Genomic DNA, 17920 nt, shown 5'->3' on the forward strand with positions numbered 1-17920 from the left:
CGGCACTTGACAGAATGAAACAATGCAAAAACATCTGCCTTCAAAACATTCTGAGCTATTTAAGGATAGCAGTTTTTTAAAATTTGATTATGCCACACCAAAAACATACCTGGAAAAAGATTAACTGGCCCTTCATAGGATACATTTTCTCTGCTGAAGCTCACCTAGCTCCCTAAGTGGAAATTGAGCTCTTCTGCAAATCTTAAATAAGGAACTGCAGGATCTAGACATGCAGCCAATGGTGCTTATGAGACATTTGAATACCACTAGATATTTTATTTTCTGGAACTTTCAAAAAAGGTTAGCAATAGGACTGATATAAGAAGGTCAAAAACTGGCAATCCAAAAGACAGGTAAGGGCAGAAACACAGAAAAATATTTACGATGCAGCAAGCACAGAAAAGTAGAAAAAGCAGCAGCAACAGCCAGTATGGAACCGCTGGATAGCCAAGACAGAAGAACCGCAGGAGGAGTGAGAGATGAAGCTGAGCTAAGACGATGGGTGGGCTGGGGATCACTAGCCGAATGTTAGTGACAACAGCCGCTAATGGAGAGAAGCACTGGAGGGAGAAGTATATCCAAAGATGGACACATCACCTCCCGTACACTGTCTCTAGATTCATTTTCCAGCATGTATATGGAAGGGAAGAAAGACAAGAAAACCTACTCTGTGGATATAGATGTCTCACCATTACAGCTGTAGCAGGACATTGATCTGGAAGATTCCTTCCTGAATTTAGAAGAGCTCTGCACTCAGAAATTCAAGAACTGCTCTCCGAGATACCACAGGGGACTGTTCACCCTCGAGATTTGTGTTTACATTTCTGCTCTCCTTATTAGTTAATCCTTGGTCTGGTAAATAGTGAGTGTGATTCTCTGTCTAAAACAGAATAGAAAAATAATTTGAAAAGTACCCTATTTCAGGCACAAAGACCTGAAACTTACCTCGCCTAAGTCAATTCATTTAGCTTGTGGCCTGACGTACGAAGTCCTTGCCTTTTAAGCTTCAGGCAAAGAGGTAGAAAGTAATGCAAAATGGTCCAGATGGTGGGTAAAAGGGAAGGAATCTTCAGTCAGCAGAGCTGCACAGACTCTACTACATAAGAAACCTGGAAATATTTCTAAGTCCTTACTCAGCCACTAGTATTTTATCATGACAGTAATTTTTATGTGCTGTGATTAAGTTAAAATTAACAGGAGTGCTTCCTGAAGAGTGTGCGCTCTGTCCTAGTTAGGGTTATGTATGTTATTAACTATCATAATGATGATGCTTAGATAGTACATTTTATGTAAAGATCTCAGAGGATTTTTCAAGGATTTAGCATTAATACCCTTTATCTGTCAAGGTAATTCAGAACCATTATGTATATTTTGTATGTGTCTATGCTGAGACAGATCAAATAAATGACATGCCAAAGATCACAAAAGCACACAAAAGTCACAGCTGAAAGCACATGCCAGAGCACACGCTATAACCAGCACGTTTCAATGCAGCATCCAAAAACCCATCCAATGGGTTATCCAATTGTTATCCGGTCTTATTAAGGCAGAGGCAAATGAAATGAAAATCAAAAGTCATACACTGTATGCAGACTGAGCCCTTATTAGAATCTGCAATGCCTAAAATCCCAACCCAGGCTTTACCACTAGAGCATACTCCCTTTCTTCATTACCAATGAAGAAGAGAGAACTGGACTTGATTACAAGTCCTGGGCTCATTATGTCCTTTCGACCTCTTAGCCTCTTTTTTTCCTTCCTATATGTGCATCCTAAATAAGCCCCTTGTTCTTCCAATTGCCTCTAATAACTCTAGGAGTTCTCCGAGCATCCCATAGCTAATATTCAGGATATTTCTGATCTGACCAGCAGTTTCTCTATTAACTCTGGATCACCAGCCTAATCTTCAGCTAATATTAATCACTACAGGACTGATACAGTCACGGGATCTAAGCATATTTTAATCAGGTGAAAATATCTTGTCACATATGTTTTTATTTTAATAGGACCAGTCCCTTCTACAGCTAATACAACATCTGGACAGTCCTGCAAATCATAAGCAAAAGCAAAGTCATTTAGTGGCTATGCTGTACCTCAAACGTCCGTAAAAATCCTAACTTGGGCTGAGAAGACAATAATTTATGTGGCATATTTTAACTTTTTACTGCACGGTAATAAAGCATCACACAGTTTTGTGTCATGGTCTGGAGGATGGCTTAGAACAGGCACGAAGAGCTATAAATACCACATCTTTTAAAAGAAAGTGGCAGACAGTCACTAGAACTGAAGATCACAAAGAGTTTTAAAGCTAAAGGGAACTTTTTAAGGGAAAGAATCACAACTTATAATGATTAATGCAAGTTCCTGTTTTGGAGACAGGTGCTATTGGACAATCTGAGCCCAATTTAGCTTTCATTTATATCAGTGTAACATCATGTGCTTCAGTAATGCACTGCTGCCTTAGCCCAGTGGAAGAAAGAAGAGAACGAATTTTCCTTTGTATTCAGCTTGTCTGTTCCTTACTTCCTCAGCACATTTTTTCTAGAGATCAACCAATCTCTTTTCACTGAGGTGATGGAGCACTTCTCAATACTGGGATTCAGTATACAACGAGCTGGGTTTTGAAAGCAGCTAAAAAAAGTAAGGTCCCTAATCCCCTTTGAAAGGCAAGGTGATTTCGACATTCCTACATGGGTACCTTTCACTGGACAAACCTGACACTCAGAAATAGGTGAGCCACTTGGAAGATCTTCTTCATGATAGTTCCTGAGCATCTTCACCGGGTGGATTCACAGGCAGGCACATGGGCCAGGATAAGCCTTTTACATGGATGGTGCCTAATGATGTGGCAGCATGGGAATGCCTGTGCAAAGCCACAATTTCACATGCCATCATTTAAGTGAATATACGCTAGAACGAAGCACTCCTGGCCATCTCTCGCCCTCAGCTACCGATTCGCACTACGCTGTCACGTCTTTCCCAGTGCTGGCACAAGCATCATGAAAATCTGAAATGAAGTCAGTCGGGGAGCAGGGAGCTGAGCAGACAGCTCATTCACCAAAAAAATTAAACTGATTCACTTTCACTCAGCTGCGCTCATGGCCAGCAGAAAGACATGGATGGCAGCTCCATGTTAGTTAGTTTTAAACAGTCACAGAATTACACATTAGCAATTGTTTCATCCATTAGGGACATTCATCTTTTGGGTTCAGCAAGCGATCAGATCTGCTCAGTCACCTCATGCAAACACTCAGGCTCTGAGACTGAACTACCTTTTCCAGAACCTGAGACTGAACTATCTTTTCCAACCTCTTCTCCAACTCCAGGGGAAAAAAAACCCAACAAAATATAAAATATGAAACTTGAAATTATCTACCTGTGAAAAAAAAGCTGCTCTGCAAGTCCAGTCATTATAATTTCTTTCTTTTCACCAGCTGACTACTATCTGACTCTACATCTCTTCATAAACAATTCGGATCAGCAACTAATAAGAAGGGAAGCCACGATTCCTGCCTCATTATTCAAAAGAATTTCTCACTCAGATCCTCTTTGGCATCACTGTTTGGATATTCTTTAGATTTTTGCCTCATTCTTTTTATGGAAATAGACATATTCCTTCCCATGAAGGAACAGAAATACCCAGAGAAAGAAATAAATTATCATCCGTGCCTCTAGAAGAACACGTATTCTTTCCCATTAAGCACAGAGAGACAGATTTCTTGGTATCTTCTGTAGAATTTTGAGGAAGTCTCAATTCAGGAATTATTTACATTTTTCTGTTACAGAGAATTTTTCTATCTTATATGCTTATAGCCTTTCATAAATATAAAGGAATTGTAGTCAACAGCAACTGTCCCAGACGCATGGGGATTTTCAGTACAGATGATTACAAAAAGGCAAACAATTTCATAGAACCTTGTTATTTCTCAAGATTCACAACAGAATGATGAATTGGCAGAATATAAAAGAGAGAAATCCAGTAACTTCCACAGCTTTAGGTGAGTTTCAGATGATTGCTGGGAGCTGTGGGACTCGTATCAGTTCTACATTCAGAACTCATCTTTGCCATGTCTGCTCTTCATACCAGCGAGAGATTAAAATTGTCCCTGCTCCCTTTATAACCAATGTTAACAGCACATGGGCTGAACTCAACAGTTATTATTACAACTTTTATTTTTGATAGTGCATTTTTCTGAGTTTGTCCTGTCTCCTGGTAACAAGAGCAGATCAGAAAAAAGTATTTTCTTTTTCACAGTTGCTTCATCCTAAGGTGAAAAGTTCAGAAAGATTCTGATGTCAGGAATACTGAAACTGACTTGAAATGACAGGACACGATTTCATCATTTTCTATCAAAATGAAATGTTTAGACATCGCAGAAAATAAAAACATCCATTTGCTGACTTAAATCAAATGTTTGTTTCAAGACAGATCAAAATTATTTGGGATGGAATAAGGCAGTTCAGCTGGTGAGAAAAACCACATTATATTGTGGAAAACCATGGCAGATTGAACTCGATCTTCACCCAACCCTCGAGGCAGAGATTTATTTTCCCATTATAAAATTCAGCCCTACACAACCATATTCTGTGCAAATGCTCAATCTAGGCAAAATCACATTTGCTGATGGGAAAGTATTTTCTTTGATATCATTCAACAAACTATACTGATTACGTCTGCTTTGTCTGTCTGTTTGGGTCCTCTGAACCCTGGGTGAACAAAACCCATGCGACAACTTCACCTGAATGCGGTATTGCACGTCCTGGTTAGCTAGCTTAACAGATCACTGCTTCTGAGACCGGGGCTTGCTCCTCCTCACTCCTCCGCCCTCCCGCTTTGCTTTGCCCCCGCTGCAGGATGTGTTCTCCTGTCCTCTCCCCGCTCTAATTCAGGAGGAAAGGGTGAACACTTGGCTGCCCTCTTTTGACTGAGGTGAGCTGTTAGACTCAATCAAGTCACTCTTAGCTCGGCTTAAACTCGAAAGATCACAGGTAAACTGTGATTCTTCATACTCTTCTTGATTTAAAATTTTTATGTATCTTTGCAGTACCTCCACTTTGGAGGCCCATGCCTTTGACCTGTAGCTGTGAGGGTTTTCTTTTCCAGTTGAAAGCTGGAGCTGAAAACTTGTGTAATCACATGCATCCAAGAATGTGTTGTAAAAAGGATATCAAATGGACTGCCACTAGCAATATGGTTGTGAAATCCGCAGCACTGGAACTGCCAATGCTAAACTACGGAGCAGATAAAATCCTGGTCCTGATTATCTTCTCCCTTTGATTTTTTACTCTGTCACTCCACTGTGGAGTGAAGAATTTAACTTTTCCCTGAAATGCACCAGTGTAAGAAGAGGAGAAACAGCTGTTAAAAGTTTAATGTTTTAAAAAAGTCTGCTTCAGGCTATTTTAAATGCTCTGATGCTTCAGGGTTTTTTTGTAAATTCTGTCACTTGATTAAAATTTTGCCACTGATAAAACCATACTAAGTGTTATTGAAAGATTGCAGTAATATTTTACAAATCGCCAAGTGCCTTGTTATTCCCTCTAACACAGGCAGCCACCAACCCTTCACTGGCTCAGCAGCAGCTTCCTACCACGCAGCTGTGCTGGAGCAGGCTGGCTTTGCAACTCCAGAGCCGCTTCATGAAGAGCAAGCAGGGACAAAACATTAATGCTTTGCTCCTCACTCAACGCCAGAAAGATGAGACCCTGCAGAGGACAAGCACAAATGCCAGGGGATCATCCCGCAGCCAGAACTGGTTGTAGAGCTGCTGCTTTGGGAAAGGGGAATTCGGAGCAGGAGGCCACACTGGAACACCCTGCACGGCCTCTGCCCAAGGGACACAGCCCCGCGGCTCTGTGGCAAGTCCTCGGTTGTGCAGAGGATACCACGAGCAATAACCCTCCTTGCACTCCCTCTGCCCCAGGAGTTTCCTTGTAACACAGACAAAAGTTAGTATGACTGTCCTCCTGTTTGCATCCTGATCTAAGATCTAAGAAAAGTACAAGATGCTCTAGAGGGAAATAAGCTAAAGGCATTTTCTTAGAAAAGCACATGATTTTGGATAACATGCAGATTTGGAATGCAGTCCTCTACAAAATACACAGTGTAATATAAAAAAGGGCCAGAGAAACTGTATCCTGTTCCCAGTGTTGGCACCATTCACGATGTTCTGGCAAGTGGCTTCTGGACAGCGATGAGAATATATTGGAATTTTTAGTTAACTGATGAAACAAAATGAACCTAAAGGTGTTTTTATTTTAAGGCAACCAAAATGCAGATTTTCAATTAACTCAAATTGAAAACCCAGAGTATTGGAAAGTGTTGCTTTGGAGACTTTTAGGCTTTGTTGAGTCTTGAAAAAATGGCCATTTTGAAATGGAAATGCCTTTTCAAAATGAAAGCTTAAAAGGTGTTGATTTTTCCTCTCTCCTCATTCTTGATTTAGATCATCTAGAGAATTTAAACCATAGTAACAACTCAGTGAAAACAGGCTGCTCGCCAGTCTCTCTCTTTTCCATGAGGTCAATAGGAGTTTTACCATCTAATTCAATGGCCAGAACTTCTTCATAGCACTTTGAACTGGCTCAGAATCCTCATTTGTGAAACAGAGCCTATGACATGCCTCCATTTTTTGGTGTGGTTACTCTGTCATGGTGGACGAAATTATTTCAGATAATCATTTTTCAATAAAAATATTGTTTCAACGGACTACATTTTTTCCTGACTTATTCAACCAAGTTCAAGTAGATGCAGGTTGGCAAAAAACAAGTCAGTGCAGAATGTGGTCCAGCTCTTTGAAGTCTCAGATGAAAGAAGTGAGTAATAAATGCAGCCCCTGAAACTAAAAGAATGAGGTATCCTCATTCTGCAAGGAAAATGAATTTAAACTCATCATTAATCAACACCAAAAAAATAGGAATAAAGGCTAAGCCATGAAGACGTAATCAATCTGTTAGATACTACATGACAGATGCATTGAAAAACAGCAACAGTAAAGACACAAAGAAATATAATCTTAATCTTTATATTTCAAGGGGCATTTTAAGCAGACTTTTTCTTCCATTTTATGTTCAACTACTCTAATGCCCAGAGAACAGAAACTCTAATTACTGTTGCATGCTGAAGGCTGGCCAGTAATTATATATCTTTATCTTCATTAGATAAGATGTCTGTGAATAAGGCTTGGTCTGAAACAGAGCAGGTAAACTGGAAACTCAGAGACACGTTTTCAATTAAGAGCTGACTTTAAACTGGTGACCCATTTTAATGCTGCTGAAACCTGCCTTCCTACTGCGGAGGAGTAGGGAGTATAGGGGGATGTTTGCAGAAGCCCAGAATGTCTCGATCTCTGGCTAGTGATTTCCTGTTTTGACACAGGGCCCATCATTAGCATCCTTGTGCAATGGTATTTATATGAATGATATTAAGTACCTGAGCCTTTATTGGTATGTTCATGTACTTACAATTAATGATAGATATACACTTAAGCAGTACTACCAATTTAACCTTTTTGCCAGGGTTAGAGCTGAGCATATTGTATACCACAAACTGTTGCAGATTTATATCAGACAAAACCATCACACAAATATCCAATGAATACGCCAAATCATTCTACTAAACTAAACCTTCAGAAAACAAAACTGATTTTTAAGATATCTTCCAAATGATATATTTGCTTTCAAATTCTTTTTTTCCAGTTCTCTGAAAAAAGTAAAAATTTAGATAATGAGTGAGTTAATGAGTGAAGACTTAGTCCATTGACTTCCACAACACAAGGACGCGGAATAGTTTCTTTCTGTTTTTAACCCTAGATTCAGTCCAACAGTTTGCTATATTTGGCAGATCTACCAGATTCAAAAGGGCTTCGCAAAAGCAAAAATTGTCTCTATTAAGACAGCCAGAAAGACACATTAAATCAGAAAATACCAACATGGTAGCTATTCAGATAAATAGAAACCCTGAGCAGATTCTAAAAGGGAAACATAAACAATTATGGACTTTGAAAATGTTCCGGTTCATTTTGCGCATAAGAAATTATCATGAAGAAATTACTTAAAACAAGTCCAGTAAGTGTAAAAATGCCAATTTTTTGACAAAAAGAATTTAAAATCTGTTTAGGGACAGCTCAAGAAAGATCATTTAAACCTATGCCTAACTCTATTCTTCAGTTACTCCAAGTTGTCACTCCTTCTGTGACGTGAAGTTACTAAACTTGTAGGTATGTCTCAAACTCCCAGCAGTTTCCCATACGACAGCAACAACCAAGTACCTACCGTTCATCTTTGCTTATGAAGACAAAAAATGTTTTTCAGCTACTGGGGCCCAGGGAGGCTTGCTTTGGAGCTAAACACTACTCTCAGCTGTTTGAATCCAAATTAAAATGAGCTAAGGTAAGAGGGAGAAAGCTTAGCATTCCAGTCAGCTTTAGGCTAAGGCAAATTTCACAAAGGCCGAGTCCTCAATATGGTGCAGTTCACAAAAGTTAATGGGATAACAGTGATTTCCAGCAGCCGGAGGGGTGGCCTGTAGTATTTGTAATCATTTTGTGACATGCTGGTTATGTTAAAAAAATTCAATTTTAACTTTTATTTGTAGCCATGTCTCTCATTTCCTCTTCTCAAGTGACAGCCACAGATGAGTTAGTGAAAAGAGAAAAGCTGCCGTAGACAAGCCAACATTTCTGTCACCATGCTGGAATACTTTCCGTGATCTCCCACAATCACCACTGCTGACCGTGTCCTTCCACTACCATGATGTGTGTTAGCCATTAACCAAGATGAGTGGGAATATGCAGGACTTCTTACAAGCTTTTGGTAGTAATATTGGTACGAGCTGAAAGCCTTCAAGAAGCAGAAATTTTCTTGAGGGTCCAGTCCGACTCTCAGATTTCAATAATAAAAAGGCCCTTAAGGGCATTCCTGCAAGCTCTCTCCTCACCACTGGCTAGGTGACACTGTGACACTAAGAGCAGCAGTGTATTATTGCCTGCCATTTATCTTTCAAGGAAGTTTAGGCTTATAGAGCTGTTGTACGGAGTAAATCCACTGGTCAAGTGTCTTATACAGTATTTCCCAGTCCATGATTGGTGGCCAGCATGCTTGCTTCCTTCCTTCCTTCCAACACGCTCCCTAGTAGCAATTAGGACCAAAGAAAATGCCAAATTTAAAGCTAACGTTCTTTGCAATACACTACTGAGTCAGTACCAAGAGGAGACCCAGACTTTGAGCCATACAGCTCCTGTTCTAATGTGGCAAACCAACTTCAGAGGAATTAATTCCTTCTCTAGAACATCAGCTGACAACATTTCTGAACCTACACAGCCCATATAGCTGAAAAGCAAAAGGCAAAGGCAGACTGAACTCCAAAAATACTGCAAAAGCGGGAAGTGACAGACAATTCAAGTATTTGACATGAAGGACAGAAGATGTGCAATTTTGTATTTGTTTTATTGCTCCACTGAACCAATCTATACGTAACGGCAATAATAAACTTTTGTCTTCCAGCAGCAGAACAGTTAGGAAGATCAAAGAACTTGTCACATTAGAGAACACCACTGTTTTGCAGGTCCTCTGCCTTCGTGTAATGGAGCAGTATGATCCTACCTTAATGACATCTTCATCTGATGATCTGCACTCCACAGATTCCAGAAGATCAGTCACAGTCCCATCATCTTCCACAGAGATCACTTTGACAGGGACAGCTACTGTTTTCCCAGTGAGAATAGCTGTATTCAGGATCTCTGCTTCCTAAGAGACCAAAAAAAGCCCCTTTAGTTAATATATTTTGCCATTAATTCATTAGTACCACCTAGATTTAGCTTTGCTTTAATTTCTAATGGCTATGCCAAGCACTGTTCCAAGTGCAGCAGGCAGGAAAGAAATATTTCCTCCCTTCAATCCTGGAACCAAACTCCCATTTCTGATTCAGAGCTGTTAAGGTATTTGTCATACCCTAATTGCTATTTCATGAATGCTCAAGTGTCAGAGCAACTCAGCACCCAAGGAATGACCCTGCACCACATAAACTAGATGTACCTTGCATCCAGAAATAGCAAAATCTCCATCCTGAGGAGCTCGCCAATGGTCTTGCTGATCACATAAAAATAACGTCTTAAGTCCTGCTGGTTTACCCACAAAACTGTTTTCTGAAATGTTTTCTACAAATACTGAAATTCTATAACACTATTGGAGAAATACTGACAATATTCAGACCAAATAAATACTATATAATTGTTAGGGCACAAGTCTGGATTGAGGACAGTCAGAAATCCACTTTGCCCCAAACCTCTGGGTGATCTTTTACAAGTCCCTGCAGTGGGGGTTGTCTTCTGCAATATGCACACTTTCTAACCTCCAGCCTGTGGACAGCCTGCACAGGGATAACAGCTGCTCCAGAAGCCACCTGAGAGCACATTAATCCCTCTGGCGTGCCGGGTGTGCTCTAGAACAGCCCCTGACTGCACGTTTGGTCGGACACTCAGGCTGGCCATGTGTATGGAAACAACCCTAGTCTTAGAGGCAGGCTTTAGGCTGCTCTTTGGGGTGCAATGTTGGTAGATTCAATCTACATCTCCCAATTCACAGCCTCTAAAATGGTCTAGCGGCACTGTCTGTCATGGCAGATACAATCTGGTTTCCCCTGCTCTGCCTCCTAGGGAATCAGTTTAAGAGTGCCACCATCCTGGTCCTGCATAAATGACTGTATGTACCACAGGACTGTGGAGAATCAGACCCTCGTCAGGTTTTGTAGGACTTATCCTGGCTCTTGTTGGGTACTGGTGAGCAAGCACTTGTTCACAACTGTTCACAAGCTTTTAATGGGGCTTATGCTAAACTACTCTCTCCCAAAAAAAGGAAGGATGCTGAGAAGGGCCTGGGTTCTTTAAGCAAGATGAGCTCTGCCTCTGGTATGTCATTGTTGTGATGATGATTACTGCAAAATGCATTCCTTCTGTTTGATGTATCACGTCTAATTTAAAAGCGCTGAGTTCTGATTATATGAAGAGCATGAGACTAAACAGCACTCTCGGTTACCTGGGTGTCACATCAGTCTCGCACAGCAGATATCACTGACTTGTACCAAGATACACAGAGAGCACAAATTGGTGTCTGAATTCTTCTGCTCCCCATTGCAAGACACTGCTCATTCCTGGAAAGGCCTCTGAGCTTTTCGGAACTGTGCCTGTGAATCACAGACTATCCCGTAGAACAAGAGGCTCTTGATTTTAGCTGGCTCTTGTGAAATAAAGGCTTCCAAACCCCCCAGGTGCTAGGTTCTCATTATCTAAATAGCTCACGCTATGAGCTCTGAGACTGACCTGATTTTACTTGTGGAAGACAACAAAGCGGGAGATTGAAACCAAGTTACCAGAAGATGATGACTCCCCCTACTGCCTCTTGGGCTAAAGAGAAGAAGCTGGGATTTCTCTCACCTAAAGGATATGGATCAAAAAGACCTTTTCCTGTTACTTAAAGAAACAGAGACACTTTATTCAGACTCAAAGCAATATTTAAAGAAAGAAAGGAAAAAAAAAAACAAAACCGTCCTGGTCTTTTGATAGCTGCTTTGCTAAAGTTTCCCCATCCTCACCATGATCTTTAGGGGAGGGTGAAATAGGATTTCACAAGAAGAGAACTTAAGAAGAAAATCCTCTCCCTCCCTCAGCACAAAAGCCCTTCAGATATTTTGAAATTATAATTCATACAAAGGTGAGAATATCTGCCTGTACTGTAAGGCCCTTCTGTCTTGACTGCACATTTGTTCTCACTAGAGAATATGTTATTCAGGCAACTGAGATTTCAGAAAGGTTTGCAATTAAGTTTCCAGATTCTTTTTTTTTTTTCACATCTGGGCTTTGCAGCAATTACTGCACACAGCTTATTTAGATACTTTTGTCGCTCTCCTATAGGCTCCACAGAGCTGCAAACAGGGGCAGCTTGACAGAACAAGTGCTATTAAGCATCCACGATAATTACAGAATCCAGGCATTAGGTCCTGATTTTGCAAACACTTGGGCATGAATCTCATTTCATTGGGACTATTAGAGGCCATACCACACGCCTAGCTACTTGCACCTTGTACCAAGCTGAAGAGACCTGCTCCCCCAAGCAGGAATGGCCTTCTTCCTCCGGCTGATACATTACAGTATGACCCTTGCAATTATTTTATAAAGCAAAGGGAAGCTTAATAACCAAGCCTTTGAAACAGTGTGATTAATGAGGTCCGCTTACCAGAGGCAAATGTAATTTCCCCCGGTAAGAGCTAGTAACTGAGAATGATTCTCACAAGCTTCATGAATTTCTTTCCAGTTTCCGAATTTTCAAAGTGCTGGCTTTCGGTATTCTACCTGGTGCCTGCCACTTTATGGAAACGCATGCAAAACCAGGCTACTTAGCACATCGGCTGTTTCACTGTCACTACCCTCTTTTCCTTCTCAGCTGCCTCCTAAAAGCATGTGCATAGCACACCTAATCCACAGGGAATTTCTGCATGTCCAGGGTCTCAGTTGGCTTCAAAGCTCAGTAACTTGGTCTCAGGTCCTGCCCCAGAGCTTTCCCTCTCAGGCTACAGCCTGACAGATCCGTACTTAACCTAATTGTGTGAATAATTGCAACGACTTTAATGAGAGTACTTAAATCCAAGGAGATGAGTGTATTTGTACCCAATTCTAAGGTAAGGAAGCAAATTCCTATGTTGTCTTTGTCCAAAATCAAAGATCCCAGATTCAAAGTTTTGTAGGCTTTGTCTGTATCTATGTTCTAGATCTATGTTCAGAAACAAATTGTTTCTAGAAATGTGATTAGTCCACATCAGCACAATGCACAGCATGTGACAGTATCGCTGATTCTTAGACAGTCATAAAACAACCTCTGTCCCCACTCTCTGCAAAAGAAACGAGGGAGCTGGGGGCAAGAAGTAACGCCTGGAGTTCATACAAATGTCAGTGGCGATTTGCTGACCTTCTATTAGCAACTACTTGTCGTCCCAGGAAAACAAATCCCCCCAGCACCTCTCTGAAGTACAAGAAGGGCAAAGCAAACTGGTAGTGGTCCGAAGCTGCGCGAATCTACACTAGAATAACTGAGCTGTATACTCTGCAGTTTTCAGTAGCCCTACGTGCATGGACTTGGAGGATGACTTCTCTAGGCACCTGGTCTGCATCTCCCCCTTGAACATAGAGGCAGAATAATCATTTACACCAGTTTACACAGTGGGGGTAGAGTAAAATGCTTCTTCAGTCATTTGTTTAATGGCTAGAAAGGGCTTAATGTTCCCCTGGTGAAAGCATATAAAAATTATTTCATTTTGAGGAAACAAATATGATACCTATTTAGCTATACGGAGATTTATAGTCCTGAGTCTCAGCACGTAAAAGCTATAAATCTAAATAGTTACTAATTTAAAAGTGTTGCTTTTTGCTGCTTAAGTGATAACGGAATCTTCTGAAGAAATATTATGTTCTTTATCCATAACTAACATAGATTATAGCAGATATGATGTCAGGGCATTGCAAGATGGGAGTAGTTATGCGTTTGCAAAGCTATAGCCAAATATTATAATAGCTAAAAGTTGATTCCCTGAGCAGCTATTAAAAAGGTGCTGAACTTTCTCTAACTATTACATAGCCTATCTCTAGAATTCACATACACTGAACCCCCCACATAATAAAATGAAACAATAATCAGAGAAAAACATTTTTTCCATGTAATGGAAATGGAAGACCAGGTAATCTTTATTCTGAAATTGCTACCACGTTAAAAAAATAGTAATACTTTTAAAGAAGATTCTGGAGTGAGCATTCTTTGCCTACTGAAGAGATTCATATTAAATAACTGAGCATATTGAGCCCTCCAGCAGAAACGTATTCAGAGGCTGTACACAGTAAGCATCTATTTAAGTAGAAATGCAGAAGAACCTATTAGTTTTTTCAATTTTAATTGGTAGCTTCCCTGCAATTCAATTTCCCTTTGGACATCGCTTGCCTTATAATTCCTGAGGTGAATGAAAGGACTTTAACAATATCTTCATAAATCTTAAGGCATTTCTTTTTCTTCCCCTAGTTCTCTCCGTATACACACATATTTCCTAATGTTTGTATTAATAATGACTTTAAAAAGAAATAAATACATGACTAACTCATGCTTAGCTTTGTGTGACAAAGAAAAGTTGAGTTCTACCTGTCAGCACTCTTTTCCAAAAGCATTTTAGCATGATTCAACACATCATTTCAATGCCGAATCCCTGTTAGCCCTCACAAACATCTCAACACTGCAAGCAGCAGTGAGCACGGCACCAGCTTGTGTTCAAAAAAGACCTGCAGACATGTTTCCTCAAAATAACTTGGACTGATCTGCAGCTCATACCCTTCAGGAGAAGAAGTACTTGTCCTACAACAATACACAAGGAAAAAAGTATTAAAAAGTCCTCACAACACTATAATACATGCTCTATAAGCACAGCAGATCTCCAGTTACATTTTTTATTATAGTAGTGGAATATATTTTTGCAGGCTAAATATTTAACTTTTAAAATCAAGCATGTTCCTTTTTGTTTTCAATAAGTATCTTGGCTTTTAGGTTTACTATATACAGGCTGCACTAGGAAAGAGAATAAAACGATCACTGAAATCTCCTGAAGTCCGGGGCACGCCACCAAATGGGAATGAGTAGCTGCCTGAAAATCCACCCCATTTGGCACTCATTAATATCCTCCATTTTCCTCTTTTTTTTTTCCTTTTCTATTAATCAGCCTGTAGAGCATTAAGCCAGGGTACCACCTTGAATCTTGTCACTATTTATTTAAAAAAGGCCTAGATCCTCCTCCTCTTCAGCTAGCAGCCATCTTATTTATATCAGAGAATCCATGCTCCAGTCATGCATAACTAATTTCAAATCTTATTTAGCATCAAGTCTCAGAATTAAGAAGCTAAGTGACAGCTGTTTAATTAACTCCTTAAGCTGATTAGAAAGCATTACAGAAATCCCCCCAAGGAAGAGTTTATAACTGTCAAGAGAGCCTAAGGCCATGTTAATGCTTCTGTTTAAATTTAGTAAGCTTCTAAACCAATAAAGTCTAAATGCTTGACATCCTCATGCATGTGGTCAAATTCAGCTTTTTTCCTCATGTTATCACCGCAAGGATAGGAAACAAAAACAACAACATAGAAAGGATTTGAAAAGTCAGAAAGCAGCAGCTGAACAATAAAGCAAAGAGCTGCATCTCTCCAAAGGAGCTGCTGCGAGTTCACACCGTCTAACACTCGATTATGCCGGATTAGGACCCAGCGCTGGAGTAAAGCTGAGCTTGCACCTTAAATGCAGAGTCATCTCCCAGCTTCTGGTTGCAAGTACAAAGGTTTGTCCGTTGGTTCTTAAAACTTAAATCCACCTTTAATGATAAGATTATGGCAGCTGAAGTACAAGTTTTAGAAGCAGCTGGTGGGGCTAGATACACGGTGGCGCAGAGGAACTGAAAATGCTCCAAAGCAAATTTCCTCGGTTGTAGTACATTATTGTCAGCTCTTAGCTTGCAAACAGCTTGAGTTCAGTCCTAAAATATTGTAGTAGTTGGTCTGAAAGCTTGAAACAGATAAAATAGAATTCTGATCTCTTTATTTGCCCTGTGGTTTCCAAGCCTTTAGGATGCACAAAAAAAAAAAAAAAAATACGAAAAATTAGCCGCAATTCTTCTGCATCCAAAGGAATTAAGGAACTGTGGCCAGAAATAACACAAAATAATTTGCGAGGCCTTTAATACAAATAGAAGAGTTGCAAGTACAAGTTGAAATACTGCAAGTATGAGACATGGTGGTGAAACCTGAGTGCAAAAATGTGAAGAGACTGCCATGAAGTTCAAAGTTAGCCGTTGGGTTTAGTGTGTGCGCCTTTCATTGCGCAGAGTGAAATCTGAAGTCACTGGGAATGGGAGAAAGAAGGATATAAAAGCAAGTTAATCACATTTAATTTAAGCACTTGCTACTTAATCAGTTTCCTTTTTTCCTCAGTACGGCAGGAGCTCCACAATCAGATGTGCTGACACAGGGTTAAAAAGGAGCATAAACAGAAACCCAAAGGCATGTTTCTCTGGATATATCTACCTGCTGACTCCTAGTCTTCCACACACCTGCTAGAGAAGGAAAAATGGATTATTATTTTTTTAATGGCAAAATGTGATTGCAAACCCATTGGTTAGAAAGAAATGGGTGGCAGAATCAATGTCTGAATATATTTTTAATTCTTTCTTTTTCAGTCTGTGATTCCTTGAAAAGTTCGGACTGCCATGCCACGGGGGGTGACTCACCTCCAGCCACGCTCTCACGCCCCCTCCACTGGGGCAGAACCAATGCTCACGGAGCGAGCAGATTTGGCAAGGATGAGCAGTGAAACAAAGCCACATATACATATAAAGCCCAGTAATCACAATTTTCCAGTTCAAAACAGAGAACAACCAGTGGCTGGATGGTGCTGTAAGGAAATAAAGTAACATGGGATGATGACAAGGACTCTGCCCCTCCTACTGTCACGCACGAGGCATTCAGGAAAAATACCTAATTATATTTAATCTGAGAGGTAACTTTTGCAAAGCCTTTTAGTTATTTTATATTCTTACTAACAAACTTTCATCTCTGTGTAGACAGAATCTATCACTGCTAAGTCTGAAGGAGAGAAAAGCTAAGTAGGAGACACACACACACAGTGCTGTGTGCAGTAAATAGGGAGAGAAAGAGCAAAATAAGAGGTGGGTGTTACAAAGGAAAAGTGGGATCATTAATAAGATGACCAGCAGTGAGAGGTCTCTCCTTACACAGCCTGTGACGTTCACTAAAAAGCTCAAGAAGGAAACAAATACATCTTTAGAAGCAAAACCCAGGTGCTACTGTATCTGCCTCGGTGAGGCGAGGCTGCCCTTCAGGCCGGGACAGTCCCTTGTCTCACAGTTGTGTGCTGTTATGACCAGTCAGTCCTGGCTTGGGGACGCTGCCTGTTACCACGGGGTGCAATTCCACATCTTTAAGTGATGAAAAAGCCAGGAAATAAATCACCTCACTCTGAGGGAGAGAAAAATGCCTTTGCCTGTTGTGTCCCTTTTCCTTACCTTTGTCTGCCTCATGCATCTAAACTGGAGTCGCTCAAACCAGGCATTTTTTTTTTAATTTTTTTCTTTTGGTATTCGTGCAGTGTCCGGTCCACAGTTCAGATCTGAGGTCAAGCTGCTGAACCAGCTAGCAATGGGTAACAGTTTTCTTGAAGGTGAAACATGGCAAGCCCACAACAAATGCAAGAACAAAGCAGGGGTGACAGGACATTGCCTCTGTTTTCGGTGCTAACTGCTATTTACAGCCCGGCTGCTGGGATAAAGGTTTTAGCGTTCCTCACACTGACTTCACAGAGCAGAAGTGTGTCATTCTAAGCCTGTATTTTCTGCTAAGGATTTCTGGGAGAAGGCAGCAAACAGGCAAACTATCTAGAGAGGATAATGCACTATTTAGCAACGGGACAGTCTGTAACATTACCAAGTAAGCTATCCAAGCTGTACTGCGTCTCCTTTACACTCAGATAAGCTGAGGAGTCAAATCCTCCCATGGGAGTTCACTTTTTTCCTAGCTCTAGAGTAAATGCAAATTTTAATTTGTCTCAGGTTTAAAACGACAAAGTCCCTTTAACGCTTTAATGTCTAACATTGAGGAATTGTGTTAGCTTACTTTTGGCAAGTCTTCCTTTGGTGTTTTGGTGGTTTGCAGTGCTAAGTAGGCTATCGTGATCCCAGGAAGCTGTCCTGTACGTTGTCTGTTTATCAAAGTCAGAGAGCTCTGAAGTCTGCAAATCGTCAGGTTGCGGTTCTTCAGAGAAATTGCTAATTAATTCACAGGCTCCAAACTGTAACTCCACGAAGCTGCGTGTGCGTACTTGATTTTGGTCTCTC

The 17920-nt window shown here is 40.6% G+C and overlaps 1 protein-coding gene across 2 annotated transcripts in view; it reads right to left on the bottom strand.

Annotated features, from left to right (window-relative positions):
• The window catches only part of TMEM132D (transmembrane protein 132D), a 264248-nt gene that overhangs the window by 33172 nt on the left and 213156 nt on the right, over nucleotides 1-17920 (bottom strand). For both annotated transcript variants that reach the window (XM_063351404.1, XM_063351403.1), the window contains one exon: nucleotides 9601-9744. In XM_063351404.1, coding sequence (XP_063207474.1) covers nucleotides 9601-9744 — 144 coding nt within the window. The remainder of the gene's footprint in view (nucleotides 1-9600; nucleotides 9745-17920) is intronic.

This window comes from Chroicocephalus ridibundus, chromosome 13, assembly GCF_963924245.1.
Source record: "Chroicocephalus ridibundus chromosome 13, bChrRid1.1, whole genome shotgun sequence".
Classification (NCBI taxonomy): domain Eukaryota; kingdom Metazoa; phylum Chordata; class Aves; order Charadriiformes; family Laridae; genus Chroicocephalus; species Chroicocephalus ridibundus.